Source organism: Mobula hypostoma, chromosome 17 (assembly GCF_963921235.1).
Source record: "Mobula hypostoma chromosome 17, sMobHyp1.1, whole genome shotgun sequence".
Lineage (NCBI taxonomy): Eukaryota > Metazoa > Chordata > Chondrichthyes > Myliobatiformes > Myliobatidae > Mobula > Mobula hypostoma.
Window position 1 is genome coordinate 5,540,283 of NC_086113.1, and position 17,672 is coordinate 5,557,954.

At 38.9% G+C, this 17,672-nt stretch overlaps 1 protein-coding gene and 1 long non-coding RNA gene across 3 annotated transcripts in view; one reads left to right on the top strand and one right to left on the bottom strand.

The window, feature by feature from the left end:
• Window positions 1-1,206: 1,206 nt before the first annotated feature.
• On the top strand, window positions 1,207-12,744 carry LOC134357805 (uncharacterized). The gene is made up of 4 exons (XR_010020732.1): window positions 1,207-1,288; window positions 4,023-4,120; window positions 5,168-5,404; window positions 12,364-12,744. It is a non-coding gene; the product is annotated as an uncharacterized LOC134357805 (long non-coding RNA).
• Window positions 2,117-17,672, bottom strand: part of top2b (DNA topoisomerase II beta) — a 96,658-nt gene continuing 81,102 nt past the window's right edge. Inside the window, exons 31-36 of one of the 2 annotated variants that reach the window (XM_063069468.1) lie at window positions 14,243-14,444; window positions 12,762-12,850; window positions 11,359-11,478; window positions 9,627-9,854; window positions 4,247-4,338; window positions 2,117-2,612 (exon numbers count right to left, since the gene is read on the bottom strand). In XM_063069468.1, the coding sequence (XP_062925538.1) occupies window positions 2,436-2,612; window positions 4,247-4,338; window positions 9,627-9,854; window positions 11,359-11,478; window positions 12,762-12,850; window positions 14,243-14,444 (908 nt within the window). In that variant the 3' untranslated portion in view covers window positions 2,117-2,435. Of the gene's footprint in view, window positions 2,613-4,246; window positions 4,339-9,626; window positions 9,858-11,358; window positions 11,479-12,761; window positions 12,851-14,242; window positions 14,445-17,672 lie in introns of both variants that reach the window. The other variant, XM_063069467.1, reaches the window with a different exon arrangement.

A 17,672-nucleotide genomic window follows, 5' to 3' on the forward strand; every position in this document is an offset into this window, starting at 1 on the left:
AGGAGGAAGGGTCTGGCAAAGATGGATTGGGAGCATCTACATGAAGGGCAGTCTACACCAGCACAGTGGAAAACATTCATGTGGTAATAGAAAGAGTTCAAGGCCAACCTGTAAGGGTAAAAAAAAATAAGGATAACAAATATAAGGAATTTGACAGAGATACCAGGTTCGTCAGGCCCAATGAGCCTGCACCACCCAATTACACCCATGTGATCAATAAACCTACTAAACCATGTGTCTTTGGAATGTGGGAGGAAACTGGAGGAAAACCACGGGGTCATGGGGAAGAAGTACGAACTCCTTACAAACAGCAGTGGGTATTGAACCCCAGTCGTGGGTGCTGTAAAGCGATGTGCTAATTGCTACACTACCATACTGCTTCACTCTTGGTTGCCAAGGGATATTGAGCTTTAGATAAGGGTCTCAGCCTGAAATGTTGAGTGTTTATTCATTTCCATAGATGCTGCCTGGCCTGCTAAGTTCCTCCAGCATTTTGTGTGGGTTGCCAAGGAGGAACGTTGTTTCACTTGGTTGTATATATGTACAGTCAGATGACAAACTTGAACTTGAAGCATATAATCTGTATAAGGAGCAAATAATTGCCGTGGCCTGTCATGATGATTTTTTAAAAAAGTGTTAAGAAATTAGAAGAGCAAAGAGGACCATGAAAAATAAATGGCAAACAGAATTAAGGTTATCCTAACACTTCCTCTATAATTAGGGACAAAAACAGGAAAATATACTGCCCATTATGAACAATATGGGCAACCTATGTACAGAGCCAGAAAGTATAGGCAAGGTCCTGGGTGAACACTTTTCAGTATTTACAAAGGACAGATTTTGCAATTGGAGAATGCAGTGAAGGGAATGATAGAAGTGCAGCGGTTAGCACAACGCTATTACAGATTGGGGCGTTGGAGTTCAAAGTTCAATTCTGCATCCTCCCCTTGACCACATGAGTTTCGGTTAGAAGGTTAATTAGTCATTGTAAAGGCTAGGGTTAAATAGGTGGGTTGCTGGATGGTGTGGCTCATTGGGCCGGAAGGGACTGTTCTGTGCTGTATCTCTAAATAAATATAGTCTAGAGCAGGTCTTGCAGCCATAAAGGTGGATAAATCCCCATGGCTGGATTGGATTTATCCCAGGCTGTTTCAGGAAGCAAGGGAAGAGATTCATGGAGCTCTCACTGTGATTTCCAGATCTATGCTGGGCACTAGTGAGGCAGCAGATGACTGGAAGACAGCAAACATGATCCCATTTTTCAAGAAAGGCAACAGGGAAGAGCTTGGTAAGTATAAACATATGAGCCAAATGTAAGGAAAATGCTGGGAAAAAAATCAACGATTGCTTTGAAAGGCAAAAGTAATCAGAGACAGCCAAAGTGAGCAGATCCTACCTGACCAATTCAAATTTTCTAAAGAGGTGATAAGGGCAGCGTAGTAGCTGTGATTTACATGGACTTCAGTAAAGCTTTGAAAAAGTTCCTCATGGGAAGCTGTTCCTAAAGGTGGCCATGTGGGATCCACAGCAAGTTGAATCCAAAATTGGCTTGGTGTTAGAGGACAGAAACTGTTAATAAAAGTGTTCTTTTTGTAATTGGATGTCTATGAGTAATGTCCCACAAGCATGGGTGCCAGGACCTATGTTTCTTTGTGTACTTAAATGATTTGGACGTGGATGTAGGAGGCAAGATCAGTGAGTTTGTTGATGAGCAAGAAAGATTGACAGTAGTGTGGAAGCAAGCTGAAGAGAGTTATCACTATTTTTGCTGAAAGACCTGAAAAATAGCAGATGCAGTTTAATCCAGAGAAATGTGGGTTGATGCATTTTGAGAACATTGATGAAGCTTACACCATGAATGGTAGGGTCTTGAGTAGAATAGAGGAAGAAAATCTTCCAAGAGCATATATACATAAGATCTTTCAAACTGGCAACACAGGAAGACATAAAGGACACTGACTTTCATTAGTCAAGGAAGTGAATGCAGAAGTAGAGAGATTATGTTCCAACTTTATAAATGCCTATACCTGTAACCTCCACTAGCACTGTAACTGCTTTATATGTTCAGTTGCAAATCTATCTTGTATCAGAAATCACGGCACAAAATGTATGTTTCTAAAAGTTTATTCAAGATCATTTAAAAAAAATGCATTCATATTTTCAATTTTTTTTCACTCAAACAGTTAAAATGTGTGCTTTCAGCAATCTATCACGTTTCTACCAGGCTACTCAAAACAGACATGAATCTTATTATAAGTAAAAAAGTGAGTAAAATTGCATGAATGCATGATAAAATGTTAAGAACATCTACACACAATAAAAACAGGTACAATTTCACAAAAAACGAGCCAAAATGTACAAAAGAATTGGATAGAAGAGATAAAAATAAAGAGACACAAGATACATAATTTTTCTGGAATTATCCTTTTAAACAGTTAATCATACATATCATCGTTGTAATCATCTTCATCTGATTCTATAAAATATTTCACCTCTTTCTTGGCTCGGCCCTGCCTTGACTGAGATGCATCAGAATGTGTGCTTGATCGAATCCCATCCACCGTCTCAAAATCATTTTCACCATCAGCATTAAACGACGACTTCTTAGATTTCTAGGATAATCAGAAATAGGTTATTTTGTGCTAACTGTTTCTAATTTAATGTTAATATATCATTGAACACAATCTGAGTGTGAGATAGTGTTGTATGTTGTACAGATTATTCCTACTATATTTAAAATAAATAATATGGCTGTTTAATGCTCTAAGCTAGAGGTTCCCAACCTGGGGTCTATAGACCCCTTGGTTAATGGTAGAGGTCCATAAGATAAAAAATGTTCGGAACCTCTGCTCTAAGCAATTAAAAACACGTGTTATTATGGAAAGACGATAAAAATTGTGACACCAACTTTTCTTGTGGAAGCCTTATTTTTAAAATAAATATTTTAAAATGCTAATTTGAAAACCCATAAATAGGGTCTTTTGCTACTCCTGAATTTTAATTTCTGTTATTTTCCATTACATTATATTGGTTTTTCTAATTCTTCAAATGCATAATTGCACATACTGAATATACAGGCAGTCTACAGTACAAAATGGCATTTTGCTCATCTCTTCCCCCAGTCTTACTGCTTTAATTATGAATTGTTGTTTCTGGCAATACTGAAGAACCAATCGTATTGTGTAGTAGCCTTAAAACTTTAGTGGAAGTTACAAACAGGTCCATCCTGAGAACAACAGTCGGCTTGGGTGAACAAGACTTCTACATTTTCAAAGAGCTTTGTGTCAGTGAAAGACAAGACCAAAACAAGAATACTTGGTCAAAGTATGCAAATTGTAAAATGCTATTTCATAGATTTCAAAAGATGATCATTCAACAGGCAGTAGCTACATGAATAAATCAATGACATCTTCCTGATATGGAATGATAAGAATGCACTATTACCTAAATTCTTCAATTCTTGCCATGTGAAGTCATGTAAGATTGTATTTTGAACTGAAATGTTATAATTATTTCAATCAAAAATAATTGCTTTTGTTACTTTTACTAGTTCCACACAATAGACAACCAGACCCCAAAAAATAAGTTCAACTAATATGATGAACTGTAACAAAATGAAAGCATACCTGGAACAAATTTAAAAAATATTTATAGATGACCCTCAAAAAGGAGTTAGCTTACTTAATGCACACTACAATATTTAAGACGTACTCTTAATTAATTACTAAAGAGCTGTCACAGAGGAGTCTGATCTAAGCAGATGGACTTAATATTTATTCATTACTGGAATATTTTGGTGGAACTGTTTTCAGTCATTAACCGAAGCAGTGATAAAGCAGTTTTCACCTGAATTAAGTATTGTTACATCTGACTCCTTGTAAGTGGAAAATATTCCATCCATTTGTGATGTGCTATTTGTAGGTGGCAGAGAGCTTTTTGATATTAGAAGTTAAGTAGTGTTAAAAGCCCAGTCACCTGCATTTATGCAGCTGGACTGATTCTAGCCCGTTTTATTCCTTCAGGATGTATAATTTCGCATTGAAGGTGGAGATTATCCAACAACTGCTTGATGTAAATTCCACAACAGATATTGCTGAAGTAACTATATTTTTATTTTCAAGTAAGTTCTGGATCTTGTTATTGATGCCTATTTAATAATGATAGATTTTCTTGAGCTTTATGTTAAATTGATAAATTTAAAAACATAAGTAAAAAAATATTGTAATGAAGTAGTGGATGTACGAACCCTGCTTGCTGCTGACTTAATAGGCTTCTTCAAAGGAGAATATTCATCATCTTCTGAGCCAGATTGCTTTCTCTTCTTTCCGCGGCTTTTACCTGACGCAAGACAAGGCAATCTTATTTTTGCTATCAGCAGCATATAAACAGCATATACATTGAATGGAAGGCAAGCTCTAGCGGGAGTGGCCGTTTTAAAAAGTCTGGTTTGAGATTAAAGTGCTGAGCTTGAGACCTTAAGTCTGGAGCAAATCCTTTTCTTTTTCCAAGACTGTCTTGAAACTGAATGATCTATGGTTGATGTTTCAATAGGACTCTTCCACACACTTCCAAATTGTCCATCCTCATTTCCTAAAATAGCTCCCAGCAACACCAACCCTTACATACTGTACAGCATTAAAAGCTCTCAAATGCATTTTATGAATTTCATCCCATCTAAGTCCTTACACAAAGGTAATTCCAGTCAATATTGATTCAAAGGTTCTTTAACCACACATATTCTCATTATTTTTACTTGTACAATTTGTCTTCTTTTGCACATTGATTGTTTGTCAGCCAACATGCCTCACGGTCCAGCTATTTAACCCAGCTATCATGGGACAATTTATAATGACCAATTAGCCTACTAACTGGTACGTCTTTGGGATGTGGGAGGGGAACTGAAGCACCCAGAGGAAATCCACATGCTCACAGGAAGGACATACTAACTTCTTACAGAGGACGCCAGAACTGAATTCCAAGCATCGACACCCCAAGCTGTAAGAGTATCACACTAACCCCTATGCTACCCAATCTGTTTATGTATAGTTTTTCATAAAATTCTATTGTATTTTTCCTGTAAATGCTTGCAAGAAAATGAATCTCAGGACAGTATATAGTAACGTGTACTTTGATAGTAAATTTACTTTAATGTTTCGGTTTTTTCAAGGAAGTAACGAAGATTATTGACGGCAGAATAGTACATATGGTTTACATGGACTTTAACAAATCTTTTCCTGGTCCTATGGGCTAGGGCACATGGAACCCAAGCTTGGCTTGGCTTGGCAATAGGAGGTAGACGATGGTGCTTGACGGGTGCTTTTCTGAATGGAAGACTGTAACCACTGTATGGATCAAAAGACATGGATGAAAAAAATTCACATATGGAGATCCAGAAAAGTATGAGGTATGTATCTTGGGATGTTGAATTACTAACAAGAAAATACAGTAAATGATAGGGCCTTCAGGAGTGTTGGGATGCAAGTTCATAGCTCCTTGACAATGATGACAGGGTAGATAGGGTTACAAAGGTGTTTGAAATGGTTGCCTTCATATGCCTAGGAATTGGCATAAGAATTTAACAGGCTATTATTTGTACAAAACATTGATCAGGACACAATAGGAGTACTACCTACAAATCTGGTTGCCGCACTACGGGAAGGATATGGTAGTGTAAGACAGAGTGCAAAAGAGATTCACCATGTTGCCTGGAATGGAGGGATTTCTTTAAGGAGAGATTGGTTAGTCTGCGTTATTTCTCACTGGAACATAGGAAGCTAGAGGGTGACCTTGTAGATGTTCATAAAATTTCAAGAGTGGAAGAGTCCAAAACCAAAGGACATATGTTGAAGGTAAGGGGAGAAATCTAAAGGCTATTTTCCACACACAAGTTGACTAACGAGAAGTCAAAGCCAATGTAAAAGCTACAGAGAGGGCATATAATAGAGCAAAGATTCATGGGAAGTTGGAGAACTGGGAAGCTTTTAAAAACATACAGAAGGCAAAGATGGAATTCGAAAGTAAGCTAGCCAGTAATATTAAAGAGGATACCAAAGGATCCTTCAGGTACATAAAGTGTAAAAGAGGGAAGAGTGGTTATCAGACCACTGGAAAGCAATGCTAGGGAGGTATTAATGAGGGACAACAAAATAGCAGAGAACTGAATAAGTTTTTTGTATCAGTCATCACTGTGGAAGACACTAGGCAGAAAATGGTGTTGGGTAAACTGATGGGACTGAAGGGTGATAAATCCCCAGGGTCTGAATCCCAAGGTACTTAAGGAGGTGGCTTTAGAAATCGTGGACGCATTGGTAATCACTTTCCAATGTTCTATAGATTCAGGATCAGTTCCTGTGGATTAGAGGATAGTTAATGTTATCCCACTTTTTAAGAAAGGAGGGAGAGAGAAAACAGGCAATTACAGACCAGTTAGTCTGACATCAGTGGTGAGGAAGATGCTGGAGTCAATTATAAAAGATGAAATAGCGGCATATTTGGATAGCAGTAGCAGGGTAGGTCCGAGTCAGCATGGATTTACGAAGAGGAAATCATGCTTGACTAATCTTCTGGAATTTTTTGAGGATGTAACTATGAAAATGGACATGGGAAAGCCAGTGAAAGTAGTGTACCTGGACTTTCAGAAAGCCTTTGATAAGGTCCCTCATAGGAGGTTAGTGTGCAAAATTAGAGCACATGGTATTGGGGGTAGGGTACTGACATGGATAGAAAATTGGTTGGCAGACAGGAAACAAAGAGTAGGGATTAATGGGTCCTTTTCAAAATGGCAGGCAGTGGCTAGTGGGGTAGCACAAGGCTCGGTGCTGGGACCGCAGCTATTTACAATATACATTAATGATTTAGATGAAGGGATTAAAAGTAACATTAGCAAACTTGCAGATGACACAAAGCTGGGTGACGGTGTGAAATGTGAGAAGGATGTTTTGAGAATACAGGGTGACTTGGACAGGTTGGGTGAGTGGGCAGATGCAGTTTAATGTGGATAAATGTGAAGTTATCCACTTTGGTGGCAAGAACAGGAAGGCAGATTACAATCTGAATGGTGTCAAGTTAGGAAAAGGGGAAGTACAACGAGATCTGGGTGTTCTTGTTCATCAGTCACTGAAAGTAAGCATACAGGTACAGCAGGCAGTGAAGAAAGCTAATGGCATGTTGGCCTTCATAACAAGGGAAGTTGCGTATAGGAGCAAAGAGGTCCTTCTGCAGTTGTACAAGGTCCTGGTGAGACCCCACCTGGAGTATTGTGTGCAGTTTTGGTCTCCAAATTTGAGGAAGGACATTCTTGCTATGGAGGAAGTGCAGCGTAGGTTCACTGGGTTAATTCCAGGGATAGCGGGAATGTCATATGTTGAACGATTGGAATGACTGGGCTTGTATACACTGGAATTTAGAAGGATGAGAGGGGATCTGATTGAAACGTAAAAAGGGATTGGGCACTCTAGAGGCAGGAAACATGTTCCCGATGTTGAGGGAGTCCAGAACCAGAGGCCACAGTTTAAGAATAAGGAGTAGACCATTTAGAACAGAGTAAAGAAAAACCTTTTCACATAAGGGTTGTGGAATGCTCTGCCTCAGAAGGCAGTGGAGGCCAATTCTCTGGATTCTTTCAAGAAAGAGTTAGATAGAGCTCTTAAGGATAGCGGAGTCAAGGGATATGGGGAGAAGGCAGGAACAGGGTACTGATTGTGGATGATCAGCCATGATCACAGTGAATGGCCTACTCCTGCACCTATTGTCATTGACACTAGCAGTATGGTGGAAGTTCTAGGTGTCAGGTGGCATGAAGTATGTGAAGTTACCATAACGAGAGAGAAGGTTCTTTCGAAACTGAAAGGTCTGAAGGTAGATAAGTCACCTGGACCAGATGGTGTACGCTGAAGAGATTGTGGAGGCATTAGTAATGATCGTTCAAGCATCACTAGATTCTGGAACGGTTCCAGGATACTGGAAAATTGCAAATGTCACTCCACTCTTCGAGAAGGGAGGGAGGCAGAAGAAAGGAAACTATACGCCAGCTAGTCTGACCTCAGGGTTGGGAAGATGTTGGAGTCGATTATTAAGGATGGGGTCTCAAGGTACTTGAAGGCTCATGATAAAATAGGCCGTAGTCAGCATGGTTTCCTCAAAGAAAACTCTTACCTGACTAATCTGTTGGAATTCTTGTAATAAGCAGGATAGACAAAGGCAAATTGGTTGACATTGTGTACTTGAATTTTCAAAAGGTCTTTGACAAGGTGCCACACAAGAGGCTGCTTAACAAGCTACAACCCCCGTTGTATTACAGGAAAGATTCTAGCATGGATAGTGGGAATAAAGAGTGCCTTTTCTGGCTGGCTGCCAGTGATTAGTGGTTTTCCACTGGGGTCTGTGTTGAGACTGATTTTTTTTAACGTTATAGGTCAATAATTTGGATGATGTAATTGATGGCTTTGTTGGAGAGTTTACAGGCGATTCGAAGATAGGTGCAGGGACAGGTAGTTTTGAGGAAGAAGGCTACGGCAGAACTTAAGACATATTAGGAGAATGGGCAAAGAAATGGCAGGTGGAATACAGTGTCGGGAAGTTTATGGTCGTACACTTTGATAGAAGAAATGAAAGGGTTGACTATTTTATAAATGGAGAGAAAATACAAAAACCTGAGGTGCAAAGGGACTTGGGAGTCCTTGTACAGGATTCCCTAAAAGTTAATTTGCTGATTGAGTCTGTGTGATTAAGGCAAATGCAATGTTAGCATTCATTTCAAGAGGACTAGAATATAAAAAAGCAAGGATGTAATGTTGAAACTTTATAAAGCACTGGTGAGGCCCGTCTTGGAGTATTGAGAGCAGGTTTGGGCCGCTTATCTTAGAAAATATGTGCGGATACTGGAGAGGGTTCAAAGGAGGTTCATGAAAATGATTCCAGGATTGAATAGCTTGTCACATGAAGAGTGTCTGATGGCTCTGGGCCTGTATTCACAATAATTTAAAGGAATGAAGGGTGACTTCATTGAAACCTATTGAATGTTGAAAGGCCTTGATAGAGTGGATGTGGAGATGATGTTTCCTATGTTGGACAGTCTAAGACCAGAGGACACTGCCTCAGAATAGAGGGGTGTCCTTTTAGAATACAGATGAGGAGAAGTTTCTTTAGATAGAGTGGTGAATCTGTGGAATTCTTTGTCGTGGAGGCCAAGTCTTTATGTATGTTTAAGGCAGAGGTTGATAGATTCTCGATTGGTCAGGACATAAAGGGATACGGGGAGAAGGCAGGAGACTGGGGCAGAGAGGAAATTTGGATCAGCCATGGTGAAATGGCAGATCAGACTCAACGCACCAAATGGTCTATTTCTGCTCCTTTTCCTTATGGTCTTATTGTAATGGTTATGTGGATTAAGCTGCCAGGGGAAGCTGTGGAGGTAGATACAATTCCAAATAAATTTTGGATTGGCAGTGAGTAGAGGGATATGGGCCTAATGCAGAGAAAAGGGATCAGCATCAAGGGCAACATGAATTGGACCAATGGGTCTGTGCCTATGTTGTGTAATTCTATGTCTAAGACAAATACTAAACTGTCAGAAAGATTATTTTAAGATAATTCAAAAATAAGATAGTTGGCATGTTTTAAGATACCTTTTGTACCTCCCGATTTCTTTGGCATGCCAAAGTCCAAGTCTGATTCAGAATCGGAGTCCGAGCGATCTGCTTTCTTCGGTTTGGGTGGAAGCTTCCGTTTCACTGTTGTTGTCTTTTTAGGCAAGCCGCTGCCCAAATCAGAGTCAGAATCCATAGGGTCCGATTTCTTAGCTTTAGGTGGTCGCTTGGGCTTGGATGTACCATCGGTGTTGGGTGGTTTTTTCACTGCTGAATGTGATTCATGTCATTTCCAGTACACAAGCACAAAATAACACCATAAATATAAATACATAAGCTAGTTTAGATACACAAATTGATTTGTATGTCCATAAAGTGACACTAGGCACAGGAGTGTCAGTATATAAGGTGATTGGTGGTATGATGGGATAGCCTTACAGCTTGGGGAAAGTGTGGATGCTACTTTGCTTCCTCCCAGATGGGAGTGAGATGAATAGTCCATGAGTGGGGTAGGATCCTTCATGATGTTACTGACCCTTTACCAGCATCTTTCTGCATAGATCCTTGATGGCAGGTGGACTGGTGCCGGTGATGCATTGGACAGTTTTGACATAGAGCCGTCCTGTCCACTGCAATGCAGCTTCCATAAATGTTATAAATATTTGTATGATGTAGACTATGGCAGAATACAGAAAAATGATGAAAGAGGGTGATATATAGTGGTAATCTAGGACTTTTATGGTGCAACTAATAACTCTCTCCAAAGCAAAGCAATACAGACAGAATTTCTGGCAGTTGGTTATGTAGTACAGATTTCCAGACAAAGGAAAAATGCTAACATGATAAAAAATATATAGGGACACAACAGATGGAATTTGCATGTCGCCCATTATGAACAAAAGTAGATTGACAGATGGCAGAGGATAAAATGGATTTCTACTGAGCATCCAGGACTGCTTCATGGGTCAGTGTGATTTCAGTCTAAGAAAAGAAGCGGAAATACTGAATCCAGTTGTAGAAATGCAATAGTGTTAAGAGTATAGTCAGCAACAACCAGAACATCAGAAAACAAACTCCATTAAATACATTGCACGTTCAGCTGTATCTGTAGAGATAAATTCCAAAGTCAATAGGTAAAGACACAAACTAAACTTCCAGGTGGTAGTGAATTAAATCACACAAATGATTTATAAAGGCTTGTAGTTTACTGTATACTCTTTACCTCCAGTTGTAAAACTATTAGCAACAACTTGCCTCATCACCTTTAGAGTGATGTTATACATATACTTAAAAGGACACTTGAAACCCAGTTAAATGTTTAACTCAAAAGACAATCTTAAGTACTGCAGATCCTCAATGAATTATCAGCTAGTCAGATTCCTAGTGTTTTAAGTTTCAAATAATTTTGTGAAAAGGCAAGCAAAACAAAACCCAGACTAGCAGGAGGCCACATAGCCTCATCTATTCCTCCAATGAATAAAACCATTGCTGAATTTATGCACCACCTACACTTGCCTTCTATAGCCTTTAATTTCCCTAGTGCTGTCTTAACCCTGAATTTATCAATTGACTAAGCGTCCATAGTCATCTATGAGTGTGACTTCCAAAATACACAACTTTCTCTAAGAAATATCTTCTCTCAATCCTTAATCGTGAATCTAACAGTTTCCATTGAATTTATTTTATCTCTGCTTCTAATACTATTCTAGGCTTTCATTTCCAGTTCCTTAGTCCTTAATTATATAGCAAAGAATTAAAAATAACTGCTTACCTTTTTTAGCAGCGGGTGTAAGAGTCTGTGATTTGACAGGAGATTTGTGAGGGCTTTTGACACTGCTGAGAGGTGAATATACTAAAGAGGACGCTTCATCACTGTCTGATTTTAATATATCTGTACATAGAAAATTATTTAACAACATGAAGCACTTAAATATGTAATAACAGTAAGAATTTACCATTAAATATATTGTCAAAATATAGGTGAGAGAATCCTTAATGCTTGAGTCATGATGGTTCAAAACAGCAGGTCAACTGAATTGGAAAACTAATGATATCACTCCATTATTTAACAAAGGTAATAGAAATAAACTATGACTGAATGATTAAACAGTCATAGTAAAGTGGAAGATTACAAAAATGTTAAATATCAGCACAACCATGTAAATGAGAGAACATAATAAATCAAATCTCCTGATCTTTTACACTCAGATCCATTGACAATTTTGAATTTCTATCCAACTTTCAAAACAAAACTTCATGTGTTCAATCTGTAATATTGCAATTTACAAACATATTAACCATTAGTCTGGATACCAAGTCTTCAAACTGTTGTTGTTGACTACAAATCTGTTAGCAAAAATTCTAAAGGTAAAATAATCAATATTGTTCACTTAAAAATCAACATGTAAATCAAAATGATGTAGTGATCCATGAAGCATTGATGAAGATCTCTTATCACCCATCCCACAATCTCTTTGACTGTTAGGAAGGAGGTACAGAAGCATCGGGAACAGGACTGCCAGAGTGGCTAACAGCTTCTTCCCTCAGGTTGTGAGACTAATGAATACCCTGCCATCACTGAGGTCTCATCACTAGGACAGCAAGCTGTTTACTGTACTGTGTATTACATGAACTTTGAATTATATTTTATGATGTTTTATTAACTTATTTGTGGGCGTACCGTGGTCCAGAGGAATGTTGTGTCATGCGGTTGCATTATAAGAATAAACTTGAATTTATGCTTTCAACCTAAACCTTTTCTCACTGTTACCATCAGGTAGGAGATACAGAAGCCTGAAGGCACACACTCAGTGATTCAGGAACAGCTTCTTCCCCTCTGCCATCCGGATTCCTAAATAGACATTGAAGCTTTGGACACTACCTCACTTTTTTTTAAATATACAGTATTTCTGTTTTTGCACATTTAAAAAAATCTATTCAATACATATAATTGACTTTTTTTTCTCTGTTAGATTATGTATTACATTGAACTGTGCTACTGTTAAAAAGTTTCACGTCACATGCCGGTGATAATAAACCTGATTCTGAAAGCCCTGTTCATAAGGATACTAATATGAACTAAAATGCATATTAGACCATTAAATTTCATTCAGCTGCAACACTTCCCACACCTCTAACAAACAAAAGTCACTTTATAATTTTGTCATGACCTACCTGTTTCTTCTGGTCTTTCATGAAATGATGACGTGAAGATATTTTCTGGCTCATGGTTTTTTGTGGGCTGTGGAGCAACTTTTCCAGCACTAGGTTTAAATGAAAATAAAAATCAGAATTTGCAATAAACCAATTCTCTTGTTAATTCTGTTACTTAACCTTAAATTGTGGGGGTGGGAGGGGAAAAAAATAGAGATTGTAAACCTGCCAGCATACAGTTCTCCTGCATGAAAGCACCGCTGTGACTCTAAAATCAAATTACTAAACCACTTCATGAACACAAGAAATTCTGCAGATGCTGGAAATCGAGAGCAACACACACAAAATGCTGGAGGAACTCAGCAGGGCAGGCAGCATCTATGGAAAGGAATAAACAATCGACATTTCAGGCTGAGACCCTTCATCTGGACTTAATCAATCATCAATGAAATCTATAAACAAAAGCCCCTTTGGAAAGCAGTGAAAATATGTAAAAAAAACAAAATAATTCTGGCATGTTATTTTTCTCTCACTGTTTTGAGAACTCCTGAACCATCATCATACACTCAGTCACCACTTCATTAGGTACAGGAGTGCAACCCAGCGTGGCCTTCTGTTGCCGTACCCCATCCACTTCAAGATTCAATGTTTTGTGTATTCAGAAATTCTCTTCTGCACGTCATTGTTGTAACACGTTATTTGAATTACAGTCGCCTTCCTGTCAGCTTGAACCAGCCTAACCTTTCTCCTCTGACTTCTCTCATTAACAAGGCCTTTTCATCATAAAACTGCTACTCACTGGATTTTCTTTTGTTTTTTACACCATTCTCTGTAAACTCTAGAGCACTGGTCCCCAACTTCAGGGCCACGGACCAATACCGGGCTGTGAAGCATGCAAGGGTGCAGCGGTAGCTAGAGCACACCCAGCACATCTTTAAGAAAAAAGCCGAAATAAACAATTAATTAAGTGCCCCCAGCACGTAAATGTTGGGCCAGATTAGAGGCGATTGCCGACTTCACTTGCTCTACGTGATGTTCACTCCTCTTTCCAGGGCGCTGGAGTCTTTAGCTGTTCCATTGTTTGGTCAATTTAATCGCCAGCCCAGACAGGCTGAAAAGACAGGGCTGTCAGGATCGAGGTGACATGATGAATCTACACAAACTTCTAATAAAGTATAGGTGCTGCTATGCTTTCTTCGTATTGACAGTTACGTGCTGGTCCCAGGACAGATCCTCTGACACTTTTCAGAGAAAAATATCGATCCTTAATGCCGAAGAATTTAAAGTTATTGACCCTCTCCACCTCAGTTCCTCTGGACTATATTTAATTATTTGTTAATTTATGAGTGGTATTATTACTTTATAACATTGTGTGTGAATTATATATACTGTGTTACACACCTTGGTCCAGAGGAACATTGCTTTGTTTGGCAGTATACATGTATACGATTGAATTACAATAAACTTGAACTTGAATTATATAAAAAATGAAAATTACTTACTGCAGTGATGTTGGTTTTGATTTTGTGGTGAAAAAATCATCGTCATCATCATCATCATTATCTTCATCCTTTCCACCAGTGTCTGAAGGAATAAATTCAGCATCCCTTTCTTCCACACTTGGAGATTCAGATTTCATTTTCAAATCATCCTCATCATCTGCTTCCTCTTCCGAGAAATCAAAAGTATACTTTGGCTTTTCAGCTTTAAAAACAAAGTTACCATTATAAATTTATATTAATTATATACAGAGAATTCCCATTAATTGGGACCAGTATATTTTGGCTTAATTAAGCGATTGCCCCAATGAGCCAGAGTTTCATGGAAATAGTTAAAAGATATAAAAAAGGCAAATTACCATTTAACTGAGTGAAAATTTATGTATTTAATTGAAATACACAACAAATTAGAACACTACCAATACTTCTACAGTACTATAAATCTATTATTTCCTAATAGCTATTGGAGGAATTCATCTGCCGTGTTCTTTTACTTGACTGCAAATGAACAAAATCAACACAGACACCAAGTGCAGATAATGGATTGCCTTCATATGCCTTAAGACGATTGCATTCTCCAAATCTTTCATCTTCAAGATAATTGTCAATAGCATCATAATTCCTAACCTGAAGTTTATTTTAGCTCCTGTCCATTTCTGGCATCTCCACGCCTGAATGTTTGAAACCGCAGTGAACAGAGCAGTTCCAAATAGTCTTACTATTTATTTCACGCAAGTGCAAGTAACTGACACTAGTTAGAAACTGTTCAGCACACAGTATCCTGCCCCAATTAAGTTGCATAGTGTACCAAATAAACAGAGAATCCTGGCTATTTTCTCAATTTAGTTTTTGTTCTTTAAAAGTTGTCCCAAATAAGCGGTTGCCCTGATTAACCAGAATCCACTGTAAGTTCTGAACTGACAGTTAGCCTGGGAATGTGATTTCAGCTGATGTGTCGTTTGTTTTTATGATATTTTTTCAGCAGGTTTATGTGCCACTAGGGGCTTCCATTGTCATTTCATTGTGGGGATGAGACTATTAAACTGACAACCTTTTCAAATGGCGTATTTTAAAACATAGTTTATTTTATACTCAAATTAGTCAAAGTCACTACAGCACAGAAACATGCTCTTCAGCCTATCTAGTCTGTCCCGGTTTGTTATTCTGCCTAGTCCCATCAATCTGTACCTGGAACACAGCCCCCCATACCCTCCCCATCCATATATTTATCCCAATTTCTCTTAAATGTTGCAATCAAATCCGTATCACCACTTCCGCTGGCAGCTTAGACCATAAGATACAGTGCATATAAAAAGTATTTCCCTTGGAATATTTTACAACATTGAATCACAATGGATATAATTTGGCTTTTTTGACACTGATCAACATCAGAGACTCTTGTGTCAAAGTGAAAACAAATTTCTACAAATTTGCCTAAATTTATTACAATTATTATTAAACACATAATAATTGATTGCATAATTACTCACTCCCTTCAAGTCAATATTTAATAGATGCACCTTTGGCAGCAGTTAGAAACTCAAGTCTGTATGGCTAGGTCTCTATCAGCTTTGCACATCTGGACACTGCAATTTTTCCCTATTCTTATTTATAAAACTGCTCAAGCTCTGTCAGATTGCATGGGGATCATGAGTGAACAGCCCTTTTCAAGTCCAGCCACAAATTCTCAATTGGATTGAGGTCTGACCTGGCCACCCCAGGACATTAACTTTGTTGATTTTAAGCCATTCCTGTGTAGCTTTGGCTTTATACTTGGGGTCAGTGCCTTGCTGGAAAACAAATCTCCCAAGTCACAGTTCTCTTGCAGACTGCATCAGATTCTCAACCAGGATTTCCCTATATTTTGCTGCATTCATTTTACACTCTACCTTCACAAGCTTTCCAGGACCTGCTGCAGTAAAGCATCCCCACTGCATGATGCAGCCACCACCATGCTTCACAGGATGATGTATGATTTTTGATCATATGCGATGTTGGCTTACGCCAAAAATAGCAATTAGTCTGATGGCCAAAAAGCTCAATTTTGGTTTCAGCAGACCATAGCTTCTCCCAGCTGACTTAAGTCTCCACATGCATTCTAGCAAAATAGCCAAGATTTCATGTGAGTTGATTTCAACAGTGGCTTTCTCTTTGCCACTTTCCCATAAAGTTGCGAATGGTGAAGCACCCAGGCAACAATTGCTGTATGCAGTCTCTCCCATCTCAGCCACTGAAGCTTGTACCTCCCCCAGAGTTGGTAGCCTCCCTCACTAGTCCCCTTCTTGCATGGTCATTTAATTTTTAAGGAAGGCCTGCTCTAGGCAGATTTGCCATATTCTTTTGTCTTCATGGTGTAGTTTTTGCCAGGATACTGTCTCACCAGCAGTTGGACCTTCTAGGTACAGACGTATTTTTACTACATTCAGTTGAAACACCTTGACTGCACACAGGTCTCCATTTAACTAATTATGTGACTTCTAAAACCAATTGGCTGCACCAGTGATGACTTGGTGTGTCATATTAAAGGCGGGGGGGTGGGGGATGAATACTTATGCAATCAATTATTTTGTGTTTTATATTCATAATTTAGTTCACTTTGTAGAGATCTGTTTTCATTTTGACATGAAAGTATTTTTCTATTCACAAAATAATCTGCAGATGCTGTTGTCAAAGGAACACTCACAATGCGCTGGAGGAACTTAGCAGGTCAGTCAGCATCAGTTGAAAAGATTAGTCGACGTTTCGGGCCGAAACCCTTCGTCAGGACTGAAGGAAGAACTTTGGGGAGGGTTTGAAGAATGCTGGTAGTTGAAAAAAAACAGTAATTTGAAAGACAAAGGGGTGGGGAGGGGAAGCAGGGAGGTGATTGGCAGGAGAACAATAGTAGAAGGAGACGGAACTATGAGGGAGGTGATGTGAAACAGGGATAGAGGAAGGGAGGGGGAGGGAATTACCGGAATTGGAGAATTCTATGTTCATAAACTGATGCTGACTGACCTGCTGAGTTCCTCCAGCGCATTGTGAGTATTTTTCTATTGATCAGTGTCAAAAAAACAAAATTAAATCCATTGTGATTCAATGTTGTAAACATGAAAACTTCTGGGGGGGGGGGTGAACACTTTTTTTTTTAAATAGGCACTGCATGGGAGCAGGATTAGGCCATATGGCCCATCAAGTCTGCTCCACCACTTCATCATGGCTGATCCAATTTTCCTCTCAGTCCCTGTATCTCCTGCCTTCTCCCCATATCCCTTCATATCCTGACCAATCAAGAATCTATCAACCCCTGCTTGTTCCACAGTGGCACCACCATCTGAGTGAAGAAGTTTTCCCAATATTTTGCCTTTCACCCCAAACCTAAGACTTCTCATTCCAGTCTCACCCAACTTCAGTAGAAAAAGCCTGCTTGTATTTACCCTATCAATATCCCTCA